Source organism: Triturus cristatus, chromosome 4_2, assembly GCF_964204655.1.
Source record: "Triturus cristatus chromosome 4_2, aTriCri1.1, whole genome shotgun sequence".
Taxonomy (NCBI): Eukaryota; Metazoa; Chordata; class Amphibia; order Caudata; family Salamandridae; genus Triturus; species Triturus cristatus.
The window spans coordinates 209,775,367-209,800,290 of NC_140586.1; the positions used below are offsets into that span (position 1 = coordinate 209,775,367).

Sequence of the window (24,924 nt, forward strand, 5' to 3'; positions counted from 1 at the left end):
TTTATCTTGCACCGTCATGTCCTGGCCGTTCTCTTTCTTCGTGCAACCAAAGCCACGCCACAAGTCCATTTAATCTTGTTTGTTATCATTAGCTATGAACACCAAGAACAGTCGTTTTACTTACACTGTCCTGCTTACATTCTCAGCACAATGTATTGCAACCAGTAAACCAACTGAGTAATTATTAGGTAGTATAATCCCAGAAGCATGAGAATCAAGCTAACAACCAATGGTTAGGAGAACCATTGACAATAAGCAATAGAAAATATCACAAATAATTGCACATAGGCAATTCTAGACCTTCCAAATAATATCAATATGTTGTACAGTTCCACTTGGAGGGTGGGGGATATTGATTGGACTTAATCAAAATGGTGGGATAATCCTCACCTCCATGTCCTTAATGGAATTGAAACTTTCCTTCACACTACCTAGGAAATGTTTCATTCTATGTCAGACCCGGAGGTAAGGATTATGCTAATTTACAGCTTGCTCACCACCAGCGTAGCCATATCCATGACTGGTTTGAAATAAAACTTCTTGAAGGTGGAATCAGAGGACCACTCTCCCGCATTCAGAATATCTTCAAGGTGTGCACCCAAGGAAAAAGCTTTCAAAGCCATAGTCCCTCTGACAGAATGTGCCACAAATTGGTTTGTCCAAGATGAGAGCAAATTCAGGACCATATTCATGTCCCAACAGTTTGAGTATCTAGGTTCCAGTTGGAGGGACAAGCGTATAGCCTGCAAAAATGTCCCAACCAAGGGGTGTTCCCCAACAAGTGAATCATCTATTGAGGTTTGTCTGCAAGGAATGGTAGAACGAAAGGTGTTTACTGACCTGTAAACCATTCCTATTGAAGCGACGGACAACAGGACATGTACATTGCTGGACACCGTGGGATCCAAGTCCCTCTGCAGACGGCAACCCACCCATCATTCAAGCTGATCTGTACCTTTGACAGTGCCAACTGCCCATGCCTCTCTACTGAGGTCTTCAGCCTGTTTGATAATCCAGGAATTTTCCAGCATTCCCGTTAATCCTTCACACCATGAGATGTAGGATGTCCTCCTGCAGTAGGTGATGAACCTTCATCCTCAGATCAAACAGAATACCTGGAAACTGGGGAAGACAAATTTGAGAATCCCAAGAAAATTCTATCAGAAATGGATACCAGACCTGGGATCTCCATGATGGGGTCTCTTAAACAATTTCCCGACAGCGAGCGGGAGGTTTGCTTGTATTACTTTGTAAAGTTCAATAAAAGTCTGTTTAAAAAAAAATGGGGTCTCTTAAACAATGTCCGCCTTTTGCCTTCTCACTTAGGCTGACAACCTCGTAATCATTAAGAAAGGTTGGAATGGGTATCTGAGTTCCTGACTCCAGTCCTGCAGGAGCGTATCTGTTGACGACGCCTCCAGGTATGATCTCCAACGAAGTATTGTTGGAGCTGCAAGTCCAGTTCAAATGCAAAGAGGGCCATTGTGAAGTGGCCCCATCTGTCTGAGATTTTGTCAAATGTGACGGGGTTCTGCTTCCACAGAGTTTTGTCCTGAAAATGACTGGATTGCCAATCTGCCACATTGTTCGATATGCCTGGAAGAAACACAACATTGAGCTTGATACTTGGTCCAACACTGAACTCAGAAAGAGCCTGCCACTAGCTCATGGCAATTGATGTACATTAGAAGTCCTTGAAATCACCATTTGTGCCTGTGGAGGAGCAACCACTTTGTGTGCCCCAGCCGCATCTGCTAGATTCCTACTCTGTGATGAGCTGTGGATTGGACCCATATTTCGCCCTTCCATTCCCTGCTTTCATGTGGGTGAACCAAAATTGAATTTCCTCTCTTGAATGCAAAGGCAGCAGCACCTGTTCTGAGTGAGTTAATCCTCTCTAGTGGTGAAAAGCTTTCAATCGCTGGAATGCTATGTAGTGCAGAGGGCCAGGGAAGATCGCCTGGATGGATGACGACAGGAGACCCACAAGGTGAGCAATCTGATGCAGTGATGTATGTGACTTGGACAATATTTTGCGGAGTTCGACGTGTATCTGTGCCACCTTGCTGAAGGTTTAGAGTGGTTTTCTGGGAGTCTGTAACGAACACCAAGAATAAAATGTTGCATGTTGGAGTTGACTGATTTTTTCTCGTTCATGACAAACCCTAGGTTCCCGAGAAGGTTGATTGCCATTTGCAGATTCTTTGTGAGGATCTTCGGGCGTTGATCCATGATAGGATATCATTCAGATATACTATGATGTGCATGCTTCTCAATCTCAGTTATTCCGTCGCCTGAAATAGTATTTTTGTGAAACACCACAGAGCCGGTTGAAGGTCAAAAGTGAATTTGGTAAACTCATAAATCTGGTGCTCCCAAATAAACTGCAGGAATCTGTGGTTGGGAGTAAAAATGGGAATGGTAAGGTAGGTGTCTGTTAGGTGTAATATTACTGTCCAGTTCAGTTCCCCGAGGGTACCCCTTAAAAGGTATATTCCTTCCGTCTTGAACTGCCAGAATTCCAGCCATTCGCTGAACTCTGGCGTTTATGACTGTTTGATGGACCCCATCTCTCTTCTCTACCTGGAAGAGGTTGCTCAGAAAGCTTTTGAGATAGCATTTTCTCCTATTGGGTTCTTTTGAAGGAGTTCCGATATGTTGCTTTTGAGCTGTTGACCCCGGGGGGGAAAAAAACTAGAGGGATGGATGGCTTTTGTGGTAGGTGAACACATAGAATTCTATATGGAAGACAATGACTGATAAGATAATCCAAGCCCCGAAGAAATCCTTTGGGGTGAAAATCTTTTTAATGGACTGCTGGGCTTTATTAAGGGAGGTGAAAGGCGCTACAAATTTCCCATATTCCTGTACAGAGGGTACCCTGGAGAGACACCCCTGAGCCTCTGGACCTGCTTCTGGTTGGGCTAGATCGCCTGGCTTGGGGTTGACTTCAATTAAGAGGGAGCAGCATCTCTCTGCAGAAATAGCGCAGTTAGCATTTTAAAAAAAGATTACCACACATTGGGCCCATCTACAGAGAATATCTGGGGGAATCACAGATTCAGACTCTCTGGCCTCCCCTGCTGTATCTGGTATGGTTGGGGGACGTGCCAGGTGGAGAAGCTTATCCTGGCAGAATTGTCAGGAGCAGTCAGTACCCTTCTAGGGAGCATGTACATATTTGATGCGGAAACTGGACATTTTTCATTTTTGTGTCTATTTCCGGGGTAAAGGCAACCTTATTCTCAAGTGTAGGTCAAAGCCACTCCACCCTAGGACAGTTCCAGACTTCCTTATCAAGAGGTTTTCAAAGGGGACTGGCTACGTACTATGCCCCCTTATCAGCGGGGTGCCTACTCTGAAATATATGGTTTAGGATATCTTTAGGATTAAGCATTTCAGACAAATAACCAGTGTCATCTTCACCATTGCTTGTGTCAATACACAGCTCCTTAGGATCTGGGGAAGGGTGCAAAGGTCTAGAGGGGTCTCAGTCCACATCAGAATCAGAGTGGGAGCTATTTCCTGTCAAGGGTGTCTAAGGTTTGCAGCTCTTCTGGTATGGGGTGTTACCTCTCAATGGCAGCTTACCTGAAGGTAGGGGGACTACCATGGGGATAGAGTTAAGGGTCAAAAAGCTTTTTTTCAGCCTGTCAAATGCATCAATTCCCAGCCCTTGATGTTTCTTTTTGCGTCGCCTCAGCCAGCATGCCGTCCGAGGGACCTTGAGGTAGTGTGACCAAATGTCTCCATAGGTCTTCCCACCCAAAGGGGAGGATTTTGGGTCAACTGCATGCATGTTAAATAACTTTCTTCTCAAGAGGAGCCATGTCGGCAGTGACCACCCTATTTATTGAGATGTCCACTACTTCAGTAAAGTCTTCATCCCGAGGTAGGAATGCGACAGATTCTTCCTCCACGTAGGAGTCATCAGATTGATAAATCTTTTAATGTCTGTTGGGGCTGGGTGACCAGCTGTGTATTGGGAGACCAAGATGGGCTCAATAGAGGGTATTGTAGGCTCCAGGGATACAGTGCACCCTACAGTTCACAAGGGTATGATGAACAAAAAGATCGAGGCCTGGGTTGGTGTCCCCAATGATTGAAACTTATAGTAACTTGTGCTGGATTACAGACTTCCGTGCTTGTCAGACTCCAGGGCTCTGGCGGCTCCACAGCCTGACACGCTTTCTCAGCTGAGCGGACGTGGAATAGAGAAAATATGCCCACAATGAGGAGTAGAGCGCTTGACAGAGCGTGTGCCTGGCTTTGCACCGCTAACAGTCCGTGGGCCAGACTAAAAATGGCACCTCATGCAACTGAACAACCAGGGGCGCGATGAGTGTTCCCTCGTACCCCGTCTACAAGAGACAAGTCACACAGTAGAATCCAAAGAAGGCAAAATCAATTTAACACCTTCACTAACTGTAAATAGCAAGAGTACAATAGGAAAACAACAGAGACTTCTCTGACAGCTGTGGGAGCAACGAAGAAAGAGGAAAATCAGGATGTAATGGTGCATGATAAAGAATTATGTCGTGGACTTTGGTTGTATTTTGCATTCTGCCTTTTGCTGAGCACTGCTGGGAAAGTTAGTTCTGTGCTATGGAATAAAGTGAAGAGTGTTTAAGCACAATCCTCGCCTCTATCTATCTATCTATCTATCTATCTATCTATCTATCTATCTATCTATCTATCTATCTATCTATCTATCTATCTATCTATCTATCTATCTATCTATCTATCTATCTATCTATCTATCTATCTATCTATCTATCTATCTATCTATCTATCTATCTATCTATCTATCTGTCTGTCTGTCTGTCTGTCTGTCTGTCTGTCTGTCTGTCTGTCTGTCTGAGTCATATAGGGTGTTTTACGTTCACCCAAGGCCTGCAAACATATGATTGCGTTACCCCCCATCCTGATGGAATTCCATTTGTTCCTCTTGCCGGGCAGCACTAGCTTCAAAGCCAGCTGCATCATTTTTATCTTGCACACAAGCTCACCATCTCTGGTGGATCTCGGTGCACCCGCAGCAAGGACACCATTAGACTTTAGTCTAAGAAGTGTAAAAGCGAAAAAGAACCGAACAGGTCTTCTCCAGCTATATACCTAGGATCTGGAACAACATCCCTAATACATCAAGACAGCCCCAACATTGCTCCAATCTAGAAATTAAATTGTAAACTCTCCTCTTTAAAGAATAATGCATTAACATCCACACCCCAGCTTCCTCTCTTCTTAATTGTTGATTTATGCTTGTCTTTGACAATGTACAACGCTCTGCTGCCTTTTGGCTAGGTTTGCTCTATACCAATACGATTTACAAGCATACATGGATAGTGCTACACTAAAATATTTATACATTTAAAAAAGAAGATAAGTCATTGATTTAAGTATTTCTTTTTAAAAATGTAATGATGGAATCTGAAATTATTGTACTTAATCCTATAAGTTTGAAATGAAGGTAATTTGAATTATAAAAAATCAGACATAAGGGTAATCACATTTGGATTGGGAAATGGTGTCATACAACCAGTTTTGTGAGGTTGGGAAGGCAATGGCCTGGATGAACAATAGAGTATGCCTCGAGTACTTCCCTAAATCTAGGACCCTCTGGTCCTTTGTGATGGTGCTCCATTCTTTGTAGCAAGCTGAACCCACACACCCAAACACTGATCCCTGTCGATGATGGGGTGGGGCCAGAACCTGAAAAAAGTCAGTGACTTCTGGAGTTGTCTAGCAATTGGGATTGATTACCAGCTTTCTGACATGTTGGTTACTTCTAATAGGCCACTGGAGGTGGGGCCCTGTATTGCAATTGGGAGTTCTGTTGGGGATAAGTTTGTTATGGTATCTGATACGCTTAGTGTTCATATGCTTGAAGTCCCCCCTCTATACAAGATCTGGCCTCTACCTTGAGTGCCACAAAATGGCTGCTGTGTTACAGAGCTCCCAGTGATCTTGCAGACTTTATGAATTGGAGAGCTTTGTCTACTTACTTGGCGAGGATTCTCCTTCAACAGAAGTCATATTGAGCATTCTGCATTCAACTTTTGGTCTAAACGATGTGGAACATAGCCAGACTTTCGTACAACACTGCAGACCCACACAATTGCCTGAACCCTGTCAATGCTACGTCCATTTCTGATTTCATTATCGCTTAGGAGTTCACCTCAGCTTCATGCAGGATTGCTTTTGCTTGTTTGCCATCAGGAAACAAATCCAGGAAATACTAAATGTTCCACCAGATCTGTCTGTTGTATCCAGCTAGAATTGCCATTATGTTGGCCATTCTTTTGGAAGTAGCAGCCATGGCAGATACTCCTTTCCTGCTGCGGTCCAACCTTATACCTTCTTTGTTTTTCATGGTGTTGTGCGGTGACCGTGGGTTTCTCAATCTCCTTTGTACAACCTTCATTTTTGCAGGGTCTGCTGAGAATGACCAACAGACCATTGAGGGTTGTTCTCAGGTGCCTTGCATTTCTTATCAGGTTGTTGTATAATTGCTGCCACCATAGCCGAATTTTGCTTTACTTCGAGACCTTCACTGAAGAGTTGATCAATGATCGTATCAGTTCCACAGTTTTACATGTAGGCCCCTCGAAATGATATAGAAAAGCAATATCTTGTCCTTACTGGGAATAAGCAAATCATATCTTTTTGAAGCTCTCTAGTAAGACATGAAAGCATCTAATGTCTTCCCATGATGAGCCTGTTGTAGATGATGCAGCTGTCCCAGATGTTGGTACAATGTTATCCAACTCAGTACCACAGTGGAGTGTAGTCATATATTTCTCCTTCTTACTGTTCATTATCTGAGTATCTGTCACTACATGCTAAAGCTGTAGGTAACTTGGGCACTAGAGACTTGCATGGGGAGTGTGATGGTGGCCCGGGAGGTTGGTGGCTGGGTATACCATTTGATGGTCCCTAACACCTTGCCTTAGTAATTGTACAGAAATTTGTTAGAGGTTGCTTGAACCTTGGTTGTCTCTACATATTGATGTCCTCGATAAGAGTCAAGTCATAATGCCGCCTTTCGTCAACCTGATGTTCTTCGTACTTCTGGTAGAGAACACTGAATCCTCGTCCATCACTCTGCTTGGGTAATAAATTAGTCTTCCATTTTTCATAATCATCATCTGGGTCCTTGTATTTGAATTTGATCGATACTGGACTGTGGGCAGTACCAAAGGTCTATTGTCCTCTGTTTCCTCTGTGTCTAAAAGTCTCAGAGTTGGTAACGGTGACACCTTATTCAAGGAGCTGTGTTGAGACAGCAGAGGAGTAGGGATTTCTTTATAAGGCGGCACAATTTTTCAAGTATTTGCTCGTTGCTTTGTTTTTTTTTTTTTTTTTTTGAAAAACCTTTATTTAAAAATCAGGACACAGCTATTCAGCCGACAACCCGAAGGTTCGGCAGCATCGATAATTAGAAACAGTGATGCGTCCCCAGTAAAGTACAAAGAGAAGTGCAAAGGTTCAATTTTAAACAAACAGAAAAAGCACAGCAAACCCCAGCAAGGCAAGAACACTAAAAAACCATGGTGAGAGCCCCCAGGGGAGGCCGGACCCCACTCATCTACCAGTTACAAGATAGTGTAAGGAGGAAGAGGGGGGACAGCAGAGGCCCAAATAGTTCATAAACCAGACTGTGCTGGAAAGAAGGTCAGGGGGAAAGCTGTTCCTCAGGCGGTTCCAGATCAGGGGCAAGACATATTCCCCCCCTGTATTGATTCCACCGCCCCCAGATGGCGTGCCACTTCCGGGGGCGGCCTCTAGAGCAATAGACTGTCTTCTCCCTAAACATGCTCCAGTCCATGTTCTCTTTCCACGCAGTCAGTGTGGGGGGCCCCGAGGAGCCCCACAATCGCGCGATATCCCTCTTAGCGACCATGTTACCCAGTGTCACCCATTGGGTCCGCGCCTCATCGAGGTCAGTGGGCCCACAGATATTCAGGAGGCAGCACCGCGCCTCCGGCTGCAGAGCAATGCCTGTCACCTCCCCCATTACTGCATGGACTCCCCTCCAGAATTCCACAATGACACCACACTCCCAAATGATGTGCAGGAAAGTACCCACCATACCACACCCCCTCCTGCACAGGCCGTCCTCCGAGAACCCCATGTGGACCAGCCTTGGCCCCGTCACATACACTCGGTGCAGTATTTTAAGCTGCACCAGCCTCAGGCGCGACGGGATCGCGACCTCCCTAGGGGAAGAAACAGCTGACTGCCAATCCTCATCATCTAACTCGAGGCCATCCCTAGTCCACTGGTCCCTCAGCCCCAGAAGCATGTCCGCCCGGACGTTTATAAGTTTCTTATATATGAGCGAGATCGTGCTCTCGGGCATATGGCCATCAAGGACCCGGTCCTCCAAGGGAGAGGACTCAGGCACCTTCTCACCCTCCACGAGGACTGATCGGAGGGCGTGGCGCATCTGAATATATCTGAAATACTCGGAGGGCCCCAGCTCATACTCAGTCTGCAACTCCTCAAAGGACTTCACCTTCCCCTTATGCAGCACATCACCCACCCTGGAGATGCCAATCAGGTCCCACTTATCAAAGCCTTTTGAATGCCAAAGCCTTCCCAATCTCTCCGATTCAAACAACGGGGTAGCGAGGGTGAGCTTATCCTTCCAGCCCAGCGAGTCAGTTGCCATCTTCCACACCCGCACTGCCACAGCGGTGGGCCCCGTGAGGGACGAGTCTAGGGATCGCGAGTACAACGCCCTGTAATAGTTACCACCACGCAGCAACCACCTGTCAATGGCATACCCAGGGCTGAGAGCAGGGCCATAAAGCCCATGATTGATCGCGCTCAGCTGTGTGGCCCAATAGTACCGACGGATATCTGGGAGCGCAATGCCCCCGTCGTACCATGGAAGCGTCAGCTTTGCAATAGCAATTCGCGGCCGCCCATCCCACAGCAACGTCCGTTGGAGGCCTTCGACCTCCCGAAAGTATTTGGCCGGCACCCAATCCAAGGTATTCTGTAAGGCGTAGAGAAAGCGGGGGAGAGACATCATTTTGAACAGGGCCGCACGCCCAACGAGGGAGAGCGGCAGCCTCCGCAAACCTTCAACATTGCGCCTCAGGCGTGCCAGGGGGGGGAGCAGATTCTTCTCATAGCGCACAGCCGAGTCCATGGAGATAAAGATCCCCAAGTACACGAAACCCTGCTGGGCGATCTGTATCGAACATGTTCTAGGGATCGGTGGAACCTCGCCACTAAGAACATACAAGTACGATTTGCTCCAATTGATGACGAGACCCGAGTTCCTACCAAAAGATGTGAGTACGTCACAGACCACTATAAGTGACTTCTTGGGTGAGGCAAGATACAACAGGATATCATCTGCATAGAGCGAAATACGGTCCTCGTGTTCAGGCGACCACCGAAGGCCCCGTATATCCGGGTGCCAACGTATCCACGCAGCCAGCGGCTCAAGGGCGAGGGCGAACAACAGAGGCGACAGGGGGCAACCCTGCCGAGTACCCCTTCCAAGCTGAAACGGAGTCGACGCCCGACCATTCACCACAACACTAGCTAGCGGCCCCTCGTACAGCAACCTCACCCAGCTCACAAAACCGCTGCTAAAACCGAACTTGGCCAGCACGGCCCACAAGTATGCCCACTCCACCGTGTCAAAGGCCATCGTGGCATCAAGAGACGCCACAATAGCCGGTTCACGCAACGTGCCCGCCCTGGCGATTACGCCATGAAGACGCCTAAGATTCAGCGCTGTGTTTCGGTGCGGGATGAAGCCGGATTGATCCGGGTGGACTAAGTCGCCAAGTACCCTAATCAAACGGGTCGCCAGGAGTTTAGCCAGAATTTTCGGCTCCGCGTTAAGAAGTGAAATAGGCCGATATGAGGCGCACTTATCGCGGGGTTTACCCTCTTTGTGTATGACCACAATCGACGCCAGTCGCTGATCCAACGGGAGGGCCTCACCCCCCCGCGCCTCCAAAAACATGGCGCGCAGGTGAGGGGCGACCCTATCCGGGAACAGCTTGTACAGGCCGTTCGGTCCCGAGGCCTTACCCGAGTTTAACGCGCGGATAGCCCCCGCCACCTCGTCGACCGTTATGTCACCATCTAGATCGTCCCTATCTATAGCAGAGAGGCAGGGCAACTCGATATCACGGAGGAGGTCACACGAGTCCTCGGTTGGCCTATCCGACGCAGAGGCATAAACTTTACAGAAATAGTCCGAGAAGCTCTTTACAATCCCCTCAGGTTCCACAATCGCCTCTCCCCTCTCTCCTGTCAACTCTGGCACCACTCTATTGACCCTTTCTTTTTTGTCCAGCCACGCCAGGAGTTTCCCTGCCTTATCACCAACATCATACAGTCGGCCCTGCTGCTCCCTACCGAGGGTCTTAGCGGCGTTCGTCACCAGGTCTTTATACTCAGTTTGCTTCAAACAAAGCTCATGCAGTGAGGACTCTGTAACCTCCTCCTCCATCGCTCCCTCCAGAGCCGCGATCTCCTCCTCCACCTGCAGAATCTCACCATCTCTACGCCTCTTGGCAGCCACTACTAGGGAGAGGGCTTCCCCCCGAAGCACGGTCTTAAAAGCTTCCCACAGCGACACTGCTGAGTCAACGGTTCCCTGATTGTCCTTGAAAAAATTTTCTACCTTCTTTACCAGGGCGCTGCGCATCTTGGGGTCTCGGAAATACCAAGGGTTGATAGGGGCCACCCTTCCTCCTCCCTCCCGACCTAGATCCAGCCGGATCCACACTGGCGAGTGGTCAGATATACCGCGCGCCATGTGCCTCGCCTCGGATACCAACGAGGCATGCGCGGCCTGAGTGAGCAGGTAATCAATCCTGGAGAGGCTACCATGTGCCCCGGAGTGGAACGTGTATTGGCTCTGTGTGGGGTGCCGGAGCCGCCAGCAGTCTATCAGACCAAGCGTGTCTAGGAAGTCTGGAAGCCATTTCTGAGCCCCCCCTGTATCTCTGGGCGGGTATCTATCCAGCAGGCCGGAGCAAACAGCGTTGAAATCCCCTCCCACCACAAGCATTCCCCCCGGGAGATCCAGCAGGGCCCTACCCAGATCTGCAAAAGTGGAGGCCTGCAGGGCCGGCGGGACATAAACCGAAACTAAAACCACAGTCCGTCCTTCCCACCGCCCGCCACCGCCACAAACCTCCCCCTATCATCAACAATGGTGGAGTCCACCTCAAATGGCAACGAAGCTCTAACTAGGATGCCCACACCCCTGGACCCAGATGAGAATCCTGAATGTGCAATGAATTTGTACCCCTTCCTATTCAGGGCATAGCACGTATTTCCTATAAGATGCGTCTCCTGCAGCAGGGCAACATCCGGCATTGATCGTTTCAAAAATTGCAAAACAATCCCCCGCTTAATGCGATCCCCCAACCCATTAACATTCCAGCTTATAACACTTAAGCCCCTACCCCCATCCTCAAACGGAAAGAGGCCCACCCCACACCCGAGGAGCCACCATGGAACAGCCCTGGATATAAGCATCATGCCTTGCAGAAATAAACCCCCCAACAACAACCCCAAAATCCCTAAAACTCCCCCCACCCTGCACCCCTGCTGCAGCTTACAAAGCCCCCCCAACTTGCAGTGTGCCTGTCGCCCTACAAAAACAAAAAGTCTACAAAAAGTACCCTAAGGGAGGAAAAGAGCAACCCTCGTCCTCCCGCAACCCTCCACAGTTACTGCACTCTATGCAAGTCTTCAAGTATAGTCAAATCAAGTCAGGCCGGCTCCGAGATGTCAGCCCTGCCCATCCCGGCCACTGTCTCCATCCTCGGCTGTGTCGTCCCCCGTCCGTCGCCGGGGCAAAGCGTCCAGCCATTCGTCGGCCATAACAGGAGAGTCAAAAAAGAATATCCGATCGTCGCGCACCACCCGCAGTCTGGCAGGGAAGAGCATGGCATACTTCAGGTCTCTTTCCCGGAGCCGCCGCTTCACCCCCAGGAAGCCCTGTCTCTGCCTCTGCACCTGCTGGGTGAAGTCCGGATAGAAATTCACCGACGCGTTCTGGAAGGGGACCGGGCCCGTCACCCTCGATGCTTGCAGAATAGCGTCCCGATCTCGAAAGTGAAAGAGCCGGGCCACGATCGGCCTCGGCGGGGCACCCGCCTTAGGCCTCCCGCCCGGCACTCTATGGGCCCTTTCCACCGCAAAGAACTTCCCAAGGCCCTTGGGCTTCAGATGATTGAGGACCAAGTCTTCAACAAGCAGGTCAACCGAAGCCTCATCCGAGGACTCCGGGACCCCGATAACGCGCACATTGTTGCGCCTGGCCCGGCTCTCAAAGTCCTGCAGCCGGCGGGCGACGAGATCACTCTCGGTCCTCAGCTTACGAACCTCGGTCTGCAGTTCCGTAACATCATCAGTGAGGCCCGTGGTCTTGAGGTCCAAGTTCTTAACCCGCTCATTCGTTTTGCCCAAGTCCGCACGGATCAGGTTGACATCCACCAAAATGGCATCCACCTTATGCGCCAGGGCCTCAAACTGTCTCCCAATCGAAGTCTGCATCCCTTCGAGCGCGCCCATGACATCCTGCAGGGAGAGCTCCGGGGCCACAGGCGAGTCCTCCTTCTGGGCATCCGGCACCTGGCTCGATCCACTCGGTGATCCCTTTTGCAGAGCATATCGGTCCATGCTGTTGACTTGGGTGTAGGTTCCCCGCCTGGTAGACTTAGGCTTCTGCCGATCCCCTTCTGCTTTGCCCGACATGGTTGACTCCAAGCAGGTCGGTTCAGTTAAGACGGGTCCCTCTCAAGGAGAGGAATAAGGAGTGATCAGTTCTACCGTGGACCGCCAGAGTAGCCTGCAGAGCGTCCCCGGGGTAATAAAGCCATCCAGAGCTCTCCAGTAGCAGGGCTGACAAAGGGAGCGAAATCGAAAGTGAAAGTGCGGGGACCTCCGTCCGACAGTTCACACCTCGCCTGGCCGTTGTTGTTCAACTAGGAGTCGGGCATCCAGCCAACTCTAGCCCCTGGCTTCCCCGGGAGACAGGCCGCAATCTTCCGCCAGGCGTAAGTCCGGTTCCCGGTGGACGATCCGACCGCGGGTAGCATCAATCGCCTCCCTGACCAATCATCTACACGATGCCATGCATGCAGACAGGATTAGAGACAGGATAGTCGACGGAGGGCGCGAGGGTCTCGGGAGCTCTAAGCTCACGCGGCCATCTCGGTCAAGCGCTAGGCTCCTCCCCTCCGCTCGTTGCTTTCTTGATATATATTTTGCCAATAGTACTGTTGCTGATGGTGCCATTAACAGGGCCTTCATCGACAAGGGTTTCATCGACAATGTTGTTGTCAACCGCGAGGTCATCATACTGGGTTAGTATCTTCGACTGGGATTTAATCTGTGTTTTGTCAACTGTGTTGAAGTTGATAACAGTACTCCATTGAAGTCACTGATTCTGGTCTTGCCATTGGTGGTGTTGTCAGCATTTTAGTTCAATTTCTTATCATTTTCAGAGGCTTTTTCTTCAATGGCATTAGAGGTTCTGAACTGGGTCTGTCTGAGTTATCACCTCAGATGATAGGCTTTGTTCCCTGGCAGTTTTCAACCTCCTTAGTTATAGTCTTAAGTGGCTCTCTTGAGGTTCAGGGATTCTCCTTTGGAGAGAACTTGGTGACTTTTCCATGCTCCAAATGACACATTTTGGGGGCTTTTTTTGCCATATGTGTTGAATCATCCCCAGATGAGGGGTGTTGAGATTGAAAAGTCCTCTGCATGGTAATGGACGTGCGCCCCTGCCCTGAGTGCCTAACTGCACCGATGTCTGGATCCTTAATGCAGATTGTTGTCATAGGCAAACACGGATCCTGCGTGTGCGCCATGACATAGTCCTGACTCACAGATTGCAGACTTGTTGTACCGGGAGGGGCACCTATAAGTTCTACCCTCATAGTGGTGAGAGGTTACTGCCATCACCAGGCATTCAACAGGATAAGCTCCGTTGTGGCATTAGACCATGTAGTGATCAGTAGGAGTGAACAGGTCCTACTTAACCTGTGTCACTGGAGTAAGGTCTACAGGCGCAATCATTTTTAAAGTTCTGCTGCTTTGTGTTTAGCTTACCCTTTGTTTGGCGTTTAGCGCTGCGCAGCGCATGAGTGGTGTATCTGTGCTGGGTGTTAGAACTGGGGGGCTCTAGTTGGCTGAGGTAGGTACCTTAGCCCAAATAGGGAGCATTGCTTCTAAGTCAGGGAAAGGAAGGACACCTTCTCAGATAGCCCCTGCTCACCCCCTCGGTAGCTTGGCACGAGCAGCAGGTTTATCTCCAAGGCAAATGTGTAAAGTATTTGCAACCACGCTCTCAGTAACACAGTGATAGCACCACAAATGGACTCCACACGAGTTTCATACAAACAATTATATGTTTATATTAAAAAAAAGATATGCGATGAGGCCACACGATAAAAATCCAACATATGCGTATTTGTAATATTTCATCTTGCCGGCAATTAGGCCAGCAAGCCCTTGTTGGTTCCTGCAGTATTAATGAGCAATTCTCGATGATCCAATGCAGTCCTAATGCAATACTATGCAGTTTGTAATGCAAGAATCAGGCACTTCGTGATGTAAAAATAATGCAGTTCGTAATGCAACAATCAGGCAGTTTGCTATGCAAAAATAATGCAATACGTAATGCAACAATCAGGCAGCTCATAATGCCAAAATAATGTAATGCGTAATGCAACAATCAGGCAGTTTGTAATGCAATGCGTAATGCAATGTGTAATGCAACAATCAGGCAGTTCGGAATGCAAAAATAATGCAATGCGTAATGCAACAATCAGGCAGTTCGTAATGCCAAAATAATGTACTCCGGGACCGATCACGGTGCTCTGGACGGTCTCATACCACTCTTACTGACTTGCAGTCTGCTACTGACAAAATAAGCCCCCAAAACGGGTATGATGGAAAACAAAGTGCAGCTCCACACTCCGGCCCCGATACTCCCACTCCTCGGCAAGTACGGGCCGTGATACGAGCTTGAGCGGAGGCTCGCTGCAAACATGGGAAAGGCCGAGAGCGTTTCTCTCGTAGCCCGCACCCCGCCCTAGGCGGCGACAAACGCACGCTCGCTGAGCGTTACTTTCTTTCTTTTTCTGAAGATTCCTCGCAAATCATAGGTATCACTGATACAAATGCTCCAGATTCTTGCTCAGGCTTTTGAAAGCTGTGTTCTCTCTAAGACCACTGTCCCATGGACTGACCATGGGGAGGGTGTAGTGAGGATAAGGGCACACCTGCAGACAATGCTAAGTTAGCATATGTTGGACACCATTTTGCCGCATTTGCTCACGTTACTATATGGCACTTTTCTAGTAAATACTTTGCTCGCTCGCTTTCACATGAAAACTGTCTGTATTTCATTTATTTAGTTGAACACTCTGCTCCTCGTCTGCACAGCGTATTCAAGGTAAAAAAACAATGAGCTACGTTGAATTGCTGTGGTCAGTCTCAATTCCCTAGCCATAACATAGAACACAGCTGCAACCCTTTAAATCTGGTGCTTTTAACCCCTTGAGTGCGCACGACTTCTCCCGGCCGTCGTGCATTAAGGTGGGCGTGTGCGCACTTGGAGAAAACGCTTTCCAGGATAGAAGAGCTGGGCTTGTCCGGAAATTCCTGCATCTGAACTCGGAGGTATGAGGTCCCCTGACAAAGCCTGGAGGTCTTCTATAATTATAATAAACTAGCTTCTGGCACGGGGAGGGTGGCAAGGTGCTATGGTCCTGTTTCCACTATCATTATAATATGATTTCCCCTTTTGTTCTATATAGAATTGTAACCATGCTGATTTGTTTGATCCTATGCATTTTGCTGCTAGTACTGGCTCGTGTATAAAATTATAGAGCATGTTAGTTAAAATAAACATGTTAATCTATACTTTGACTCTATGTACTCATGTTGTAGACAAGTACGAGAGTTTGAACGAAAGAGTGTTCTTGTTCCCATGTATCCTGAGAGAGAGAGAAGGGATGTTCTAGGATGTCTAATCATTGGTAGATTCGCTATAGCACGGAGAACGAATGAGACACTATAGCTAGTCGGATAGGGGATCTGGGTACTGAGGTGGGTATTTTGGTACAACACTACACACTGAGGTCCTGGTTTCTTGCGCATAGTTCTGTATATGTGCAGAATCCCTGCAACACCCCTGTACACTTCAAGGGGTGCCCTTTGATTTAGTAAGAGGTCACAAGGAAGGGGTCTGGGTACATTTCAGGAAGTTGATGGGGCTCATAAGAGAATCTTAAAGAGTAGGGCTGGGGCCCGGGGTTAACCTTGTGATACACATATCACTGTGGCTGACATCCACTGTGAACTCTAGTCACAGGTCTGTGTTGTAGGGCTACCAGCTTTGGAGTTGCTCCTGCTTTGACAGACTGCGTTGCAGAGGAAGAGGAGATCAGAGAAGGGGGCACTTCGAAAAAAGCAGAACCCTTAGACTCTAAATCACATTTGGTGTCTGGAAATGGACTGGAAGGGGAGTTTGAGACCCCAAAAATTATCATCTGCCCAGCAGTCAGAGAGGCTCTGTGAGGACAGTAAGCTATTAAGCACTCCAATACTTCTGCTTGTGATCAGGAGTAGGAGCCAAGGCCAGCTAATCTCCCTGCTGGGTGAGGGGACATCAGCCTGGCAATCCAAGGCCACCTGCCCTGGAGCCTGGAGCACCAGCACCTGTTTAACCATTGTGCCCTGTCAAGAAGAGGAGAGCACCGGAGGGAGCAAAGTCCAGTGGGTAGTCCTGTCGAGTGGACTCCCTTTGCGAGGTGTGAGGAGATAGCTGTTACACTGAACGGGTCATTGCTCGTGTGCAAACAGCTGTAAGCGCCCATAGTATGCTGTTGTGAATTGAGTCGTTTACTTCGCTGTGCTGATTGGCCCAGTCGCCATGTGTAGTGGGGAGTCATGACCCTGCATGCCACAAGGGTCCACCATGAGAAGACTGCAGTGCGGTAATGGCCGTTGCCCATGTGCAGTAGTGGGCAGCGACCCCGTAAGCCAGGAAATTCTGCCGCAGATTGCCATGCTTATTGGGCCATAGCCCGTGTACCATGAAGATACAGTGACCCGGTGTGCCAGAGATGACCTGGTTGGAGTTGTCGCTGAGAGGAGTGAGGCTGCTGTGGGACCCTGTGCACCTTACTGGGAGGAAGAATTTGCACCAGGGGCTTTGTATAAACATCCCGCTTCCCACTGCGGGAGGAACCAGAGACTTACCCTGCAAAGAGGAGCTGTCGAGAATCTGCGGTTGTTTTGGAGGTGTGACCACGTGTGAGGCCTCTCCAACTGCTTAGTTCAACCTGCTTGGTCCGTGTGAAGCGGACTCACCTGAATCATCTGCTTCTGCTCCTGCACCTGTGGAAAGGGTGCGCTCATGGACTCCTGTTGCTCCGATCCTGCAGTGTGCATGTAAGCTGATTTCGGGCCAGTCGGCCCATGGGGAACTTGCTGCTAATTAGCTCTGCAGCGCTGGAACACTGTTGACTTTGAAATTAGAGTCATAGTGGACTGTTCAGACTTGAACTACTAGGGAGACTTACCTGGAATGTTGCTTTTTTTTTTTGAAAATTCTTTTTTTTTATTGGCATTTGCATAAACATTACATAGAGGCACATTTGGAGTTACTATTGGTGCATAACTACACAAGGCAGGAGCGCCCAGCCACAGCCCAGGTGGGCCCCCGAGCTCGTGGACCCGTGGGGTTGCGTGATGCTACTCTTTGTAAGCTGCAGACAGACGTCCGGGGTCTGTGTCTGGGCATGCCCCACCACTGCGCATGGCAGTCACTGCACCGCATAAGAGCCATGTAGTGTGCCTATTCCCCTGTGAGGTGTATCATCAAACCATGGGGTTGCATCCATGAGTTAACCTTCAACCAACTGGGGACATAGAAACTGGGGGGGGGGAGTTGCACTATGCCGCGGAAAGTGAGCAACAGTAGTCTTGTGCCTGCGCGTGGGATGATGTCGGAGTTTTCGCAGGCGCGGGGATGGGGGAGAGAATAGTCGGATGAGGAGGGGGATGCGGGGGTGCCAGTTACCGCCTATATGGAAGTGTGGTAGCGGGACAGATGTTATCTACGACAGCGACCCACCGGGCGCCTGGTCTTCTCGTGTGTCTCCCTGGGTGGGCTCCTGGCTCGCGGCTGGGGGATCGATCGCTTGTGGAACCGCCACAGCTGTTGTTTCGTGCGCAAAGGAATGCATTAACATGGCCCATGACAGGGAGATCGGGTGTTTGCGTATCCCTTGGGCTTCCTCCGTTCTGAGTAATGTTTCCTCCGCCTTACCCCATTTTTTGACTGCGCCTACCCATGCCGCTAGGGGGGGCCCCTCCAGTGTCTTCCAGTGCATGGTGATGCACCGCTTGGCTAGGAGAAGCACTAGGGAGGCGTAACGTCTTTCCACCTTCTTGTGTTTGTGCCGCCTGTGTATACCCAGGGCGCTCGCCTCCCATGTGTACAGGTATGCAACCCCGTGACCGTGCGGAGAGCAGTATGAATCGCGTGCCAATAACTATGCAGTGTCGGGCAGTCCCAGAACATGTGTATAAACGAGGCAGCGGGTTCCAGGCATCTGTGGCAAGCAAACGAACTGTCAGGGAAGTATTTCTGTAATTTTTCGGGGGTGAGGTACGCCCTGTGCAGGATGTGCAGTTGTATATTCTTAAAACGGTAATTACGGGACACTTTTTTGGTGTGCTCCAGGGCCCTGGTCCATTCTCTATCGTGTAGAGGTCTGCGTAAGTCAGTTTCCCACCGCTCTCTGAGGGGTGCAAGCGTGGGTTGCCGCAAGGTCCGCAGAGCTTTGTAGATCCAAGTGACTAGATGGCGTCCTGGCCCCATCTGTAGGATTGCATGGATGACCGGGTGCGTGGGGGGTTCCGTGTTGATCGCGCGCCACTGCCTACGGCAGTCCGTGAGAAGCTGCCTATGCCGTAGGAATTGCCCTTCGGGAAGGTCGAAGTCTCCGACCAATGCTGCAAATGTCTGCAAGTTCCCTTCAAAAAATAACATCCCCACCTCCGTCACGGCGCAATCTGTGCATGTTTGCAGCATTCGCTCCTTGTAATGCGCCCGACCCCTGGGGAGGCCCACCAACGGCAGCAGCGGAGAGTACAGGGGAGCATCCCGACTAAGACGATGGACACGCGCTAGACAGGCCCACGCAGTCATTACCTGGAGGGGACCAGATGGCAGAGGTGCCGCGCCCGGCAGCAGCATACGGTGGATGGTGGGAGTTTGAATGCGCCCCGCCTCAGTGAACAGCTCCCCCTGTGCCCGGCCCGCTGTCCAACGTAATACCCATTGCAGCTGGGCGGCAAGGAAGTACGCTTCGAATGAGGGGGCCGCCAGCCCACCTTGGTCAAGGAGCAATTGCAGTTTTGCCAGGGCAATACGCCGGCGGCCGGAACCCCAGATGAGGGTCCCAAGCAGGGTGTCCAGCTCGCGGAATAGGGATCGCGGGGGAACCACTGGGAGATTGGAGAAGAGGTACAACAGGCGCGGGACTAGAATCATTTTTGCAACAGCTATCCTCCCAGTGACAGCCAGGTGGAGACCCTTCCAGAAGTGGATCGAGGATCGAATACCACCCATCAGTGTGCGGTAATTCCTTACCTGGAATGTTGCTTATAGTGAGTCGGGAATAACCACTACCGCTTGAAGCGAGGAGTGCGTAGGACCAGAACCCTAACCTCAGGTTGATTGTGTAGTTGTTTGTGAATGTCATATTTTTCACTTGTGTGGATAGCTGTAGAAATAAAATACGTCTCTTTTTTCATGAAAGTAAGTATTTGACTGGACAAAGATTTATTGCTGCTGCTTCACGCATTGTGAGTTGTGAGCCACTGTTTATTCCCCTGTACCCACACCTCCCCACTGAGGGAGCTTTGGGCTGCTTGACCACGTTACTACTGAGAGTCAAGTGTAGAAGTGGTACTCGGCCCAATTGCTCAGAACCCATAGTAGAATGGGCCCTGGGACAACAGGAGGAAAAATCCTCAATCCTCACGGTTGAGGCCTGCAACCCCTGAAGAGGCTCTGACAAGGGGGTATTTTTGACTTTGTGTTTGTTTGTAGCCACAATAAAAGGCTACCATCTCTGTCCGTTAGGGTTTTAGTTTAAAATGTCTCGTATATCTTGTAGTCCTTTGCCTTGTCAGACAGGTCCAGGCAAAAAATTCACTTATTAAGGGAATCCTCAGTACGGAGACTTGGCTTCTGTCGGGCCCCACTAGGTCTGAAAAGGCCTTACTTGTAAGAATCAGAAATGTTTTACCAGTCTCCTAAAACGACCAACTGGAGGCCAGAAGCAGCCTCCAGATCAGATAGCAATGGAATTTAAAACAAATCTATGCAGTGGATATATTTATCTGTAATAGACCAAGCAGAGCTCGCATGACTCACTTCACACACAAAGTGCAGTTGAAATATGAGGTATGGGAGATCCTCCGGTGAGTGGTGTTTACCATGCTTTCATCTGACTGAAGTTTGTGTCGTTTCTAAAGATATGTATATGTTATTAATTTTGCCTTCCATGCTAGATATAGCAAACGTTTATTGAAGAGCAGTTAAGGTATACAGTTCCTGATTCTGCTTTATCAAGCAAAACAACTATATCTGGAAAAGAGCTGGTCAACTGTTTTTTTGTTTGTTTGTGCCATGTGTATAGTGTTATATATTTTGTGTCACCATTTCATATCCATCTAGCAGCTGTTTCTATTTTTCCTCACTATAGGTAACCTGCTAGAACATCTGCCAATGGGCTTGGTATACCCCAATGAGGGTGTGAAAGCAGCTGTCTGTTATCTCTATGGCAAGTTGTATTGCTCGCCTAACATAGCTGAGAAACTCTCCCCGCACTTCACTGAGAGATTGTGTGGCATCTTCCTGGCCACACTGGAAAATGCGCAGACCAGAGAACTGCAGATTAATTGCCTAGGTAAATAAAGTCTCTATGAACAAGGCTATAGTCAAATCCATTGCTAATACGCTGATGACTTTGTTAATCTATCTACATTTCATAGGAGCTAGTTACTAATCCATTCAAACTTTTTTTGAAAATGTGCTTTTCACCTGAACTAAAACGTCATCACTCCTTTGCTCAGTCTCCCTTCCTTCTGACTGTTGGGATATCTGTTACCATGAGTTCTAAGTTCTGAAAGATATTTCTGCCCACTATAAAAACAAATAGGAAAATATGGGATGTGTGTGTGGGGGTATGTGTGTTGTGCGTGTGTGTATATAGAATTGAGTGCACGCCTGCTAGGTAATGTACCTCAGTTCACTCTCTTGGTATGAATACATTGAGACTCATTTTTAGACCCAGGCCTTTGATTCTAGGTCTTACTCTCCAGCTGATTCTTTTCCTGTGGCCAGACTTTTCCAGCCCACCCATTTCTTTTAACAGTTCATTTCCTCACGCTTACGCTTTGGATTACTGATTTCACGGTGGAGGCTTAGGACCATACCATAGAATTCCCTATTTTTCTTTCTGTGTTCATCTTTGTGTGTGTACGTCAAGTGAGCTAATGCCTGAAATTGTTGGCCTTCATCCACCAACTCTTCTCAACACAGAATTCCAAACACTTAGTTCAGAAAGAAAGCAACAACATATTGAGAATTGAATTAAGCCTTTATTCACATAAACTCCCCACTGCCTAATGGGCCACGCAAAGCTCCCCTCTACATTTTTAATTACATAATCCAGACTCATCTAATTCTCTGTCAGCACCCAGAGATGAGGATTGTTATTCCCTACAACAAACATATCAACTTGATAAATGCCTATTTCGCTCTGAGCCAAAGTCTCTAGGGAAAAACAATCACCATAACAACCAATCAATAGCAAGCCAGTAGCCTGGTTCCAGAATAAAGTCAATTTTACCCTCAGCCTCCACCTGTTTCTATGCTTCTCAACAAACAAACAGTGATTTTTTTTGTGTTACTTGTAACCTTATGTTGTATTATCTTTAGTACTATTAATCGGTTGCAAGTGATTTGTTTTTGTTTCTTTAGGGTTTAGCTCTGTTCTGCACACCCTATAGATTACGTGGGCGTGCACATGTCTGGGAACCAGGCTTCCTAGAGTGCTGTAGTGCAGAGTTAAATCCTCAGCCATTCAGTGGTGTTTCACATCAGCGACCAGTGTTCTCAAAGCTACCCTCCTTTCCACTTTAGTATCATCACAATCTCAATGCTGGAGTGCAGAATGTGGGGTGGGACACATAGAGCTAGTGCTACTGAAGGGATAGCACGATCTGTTTGCAGCAGATCATTTTCTACGTCCACAAACACAACTGCCATTTTGTTAGCACACCCTGGAAGTACAGGAACACAATGCTGTTGGGGACTTCCATGTGCGTCTGATTTGATAGAAAACGTTTTTTTAGGTCATCTTTAATCTGTGCTTCAGGTTAACAGGCCCCTATTGAGTTTGCCCAGCAAACATTGGTGTAAGTTATCTGAGGCTTTGCATTCCACCATTGCTTGGAGTTTTTGCCTTTGGTGACCATTTTATAGTACACTAATAGCCGAAACTGGGGTCTGTTTTTTCTTTGTAGGTTTTACATTTTACTTGTGTATCATGCTAATCTGTCAGACTTGCCTTAGTTGATGGATTTCTGGACCTGTAGTGCCTCATTCTGAGTTGTTGAATATGTTTATACTCTTCTGGCACTCAAATGCCTCTCTCAGGCCATAGATGATACGATCCATATGGTGGTGGCTGTTGTCTCGAAGTCCTGGACATGAAGAAGGGTAAGTTTCTTTGCCCACGGCCCCTCCCTTCCTTGAGGAAACAGTTGTTGAGTCTTGTATACCATTTGCTCATGAGATCAAAGGCAATAAAAACACTGGACAGCAGGCGAGTCTTGAGGGGAAGGAAGGCCATGCTATCCACCTGGACAAATAATTAGAACCATGATCTTCCCAGGATAAGAGAAAAGACTGGCTATTAGAGAGTATTGTGGGCCTCCTGGGGTGTGGCACCTCCTCGACCAATGGTGATGGTGATATAGAATTGTGTGTAAAAAAGAATTTCTTTTCAGAGGATTTAGAGTCCATAGAAGATGTCCGCACCCAGCGCCTAAGTCATTATAAGTCATGTGGTCTTTAGAAATCAACATCGACTCCATAAGCCAGAATTACCAGGACGATGACTCCCTGGAAGATGGGGGCAATCTCTTTGAGTTGGAATATCTTTACCGTCTGTAACTAGCCAAGTGGAGTATTTCTGTGAAGGGGGCCAGATATGTGCAGCATCATATGCAGAAGCCAGCACAAAAAGAAGTGCAGAACTGCTTAGAGAAGAGTGCCCGAGACCCTAGTTGAGGGGCAAAGTTGCAGACTGCCAACCTGGACCCAAAGAGGTCTAGTTTTCTTGCCAGATTATCAACTTATCAATAGATCTTGGCAAGCATGCCAAGATAAAGTATTATATATGACAGGCCATACTAAATCATGAAAATGGCAGAGGAAGCACGGAAGCAGTATCAGAGGGACACCTGGCCGGTCAAGTGAGGCTCTTCAGGGAACCATTTGTGAAGGTACTCACAACATTTGTGAGTACCTTTAACACACTTAAAAAGGTATGATGTTTTGCTAAGGAACTCTTCAACCCAGGTATTTCTGGGATGGCTGGTCCTGGGACAGGATGCTCATGTAGACGCTCCCTTCATGAAATTTCCAGTACTTTAAAGACGTCCTTGTGAGGGACTTCATGCAGGACCTATTAAGATTCGGTAGATTTTTTTGGTCTAGGAGCTGAACTGTACAGAACTATGTAGTATCCTGCTTGCAATGTGGTGTGGTTCAAGAGGATTTATTCAGGTTAGTTACAAGATCAGTAATACAGCCCCACCAGGAGCAGCCAGCAGGCTGCTCAGCCCTTCTCCAACTGTAGCCTACCACCCTCAACATTCCATATTACATCATACAGTGGGAATCTCTCTGGCAGACCATGAACCACATTGCAAGCAGGATACTACATATCCTCCTTTCTTCCAAAAGGAAAACAAAAAGGAACACCAATATAGAATAACAGAAAAGAAAGAGAGCAGAAGCTAGACGCAGGCTAAAGGAATGAAAAGAGCAGAGAGAACCAGAGAGAACAGTGGGAATACAAAATGAAAGGAGAGGAAAGAGAATAACATAAACCAAAACTCCTCTCCGCTTCCAAAGATAGCAAAAGAACAGAAGCACATAGGAGCAAAGAATAGAAAGAGAAACCATCAATGACTACCCTCTGCACACCCACTGGCCAGGTAAGTATGTGAGAAGGCAACCCACATCAGGAGGAAACAAGACGACAGAGAAGAAGAGGAATGTACTCATACTTCTCCATAAAATTTAGAAGAATGAATCAAAAATACAGAACACCACTGGGCTATAGTATCGAAAACGAAGCAAGAAGCATTAAAAAACAAACGCCCAGTGTAACGTAACCCATGCACTATGGTGACTGAAACCATACACCCGTCAAGGGTAAAAATGTGCTTGTGCATGGGCAACCTCGAGTGGAGGTAAAGCAATGTGCACTGTTATAATAAAAAAAAAACATAACCCACACTCCCAGTGTAACGTAACCCATGCACTATGGTGACTGAAACCATACACCCGCCAAGGGTAAAAATGTGCTTGTGCATGGGCAACCTCGAGTGGAGGTAAAGCAATGTGAACTGTTATAATAAAAAAAAAAAACCACACTAGACACCTTAAGTAAGGTAAGAACAAGCACTGTAGTAAAGGTATAAGTCGTGTAATGTCATGTCCGTGTAAGGACGCACCTCGACTGGAGGTCATATGTTAAGCACAGGATGATGGGGAAAGACCCAACAAACACACCTCCGGAGAGGTCAAGAGATTGTGCATTGTAGATG

The 24,924-nt window shown here is 48.2% G+C and overlaps 1 protein-coding gene across 1 annotated transcript in view; it reads left to right on the forward strand.

Annotated features, from left to right (window-relative positions):
- MEI1 (meiotic double-stranded break formation protein 1) overlaps positions 1 to 24,924 on the forward strand; it is a 2,222,673-nt gene that overhangs the window by 348,256 nt on the left and 1,849,493 nt on the right. The window contains exon 6 of the mRNA XM_085599901.1: positions 20,784 to 20,987. Coding sequence (XP_085456027.1) covers positions 20,784 to 20,987 — 204 coding nt within the window. The remainder of the gene's footprint in view (positions 1 to 20,783; positions 20,988 to 24,924) is intronic.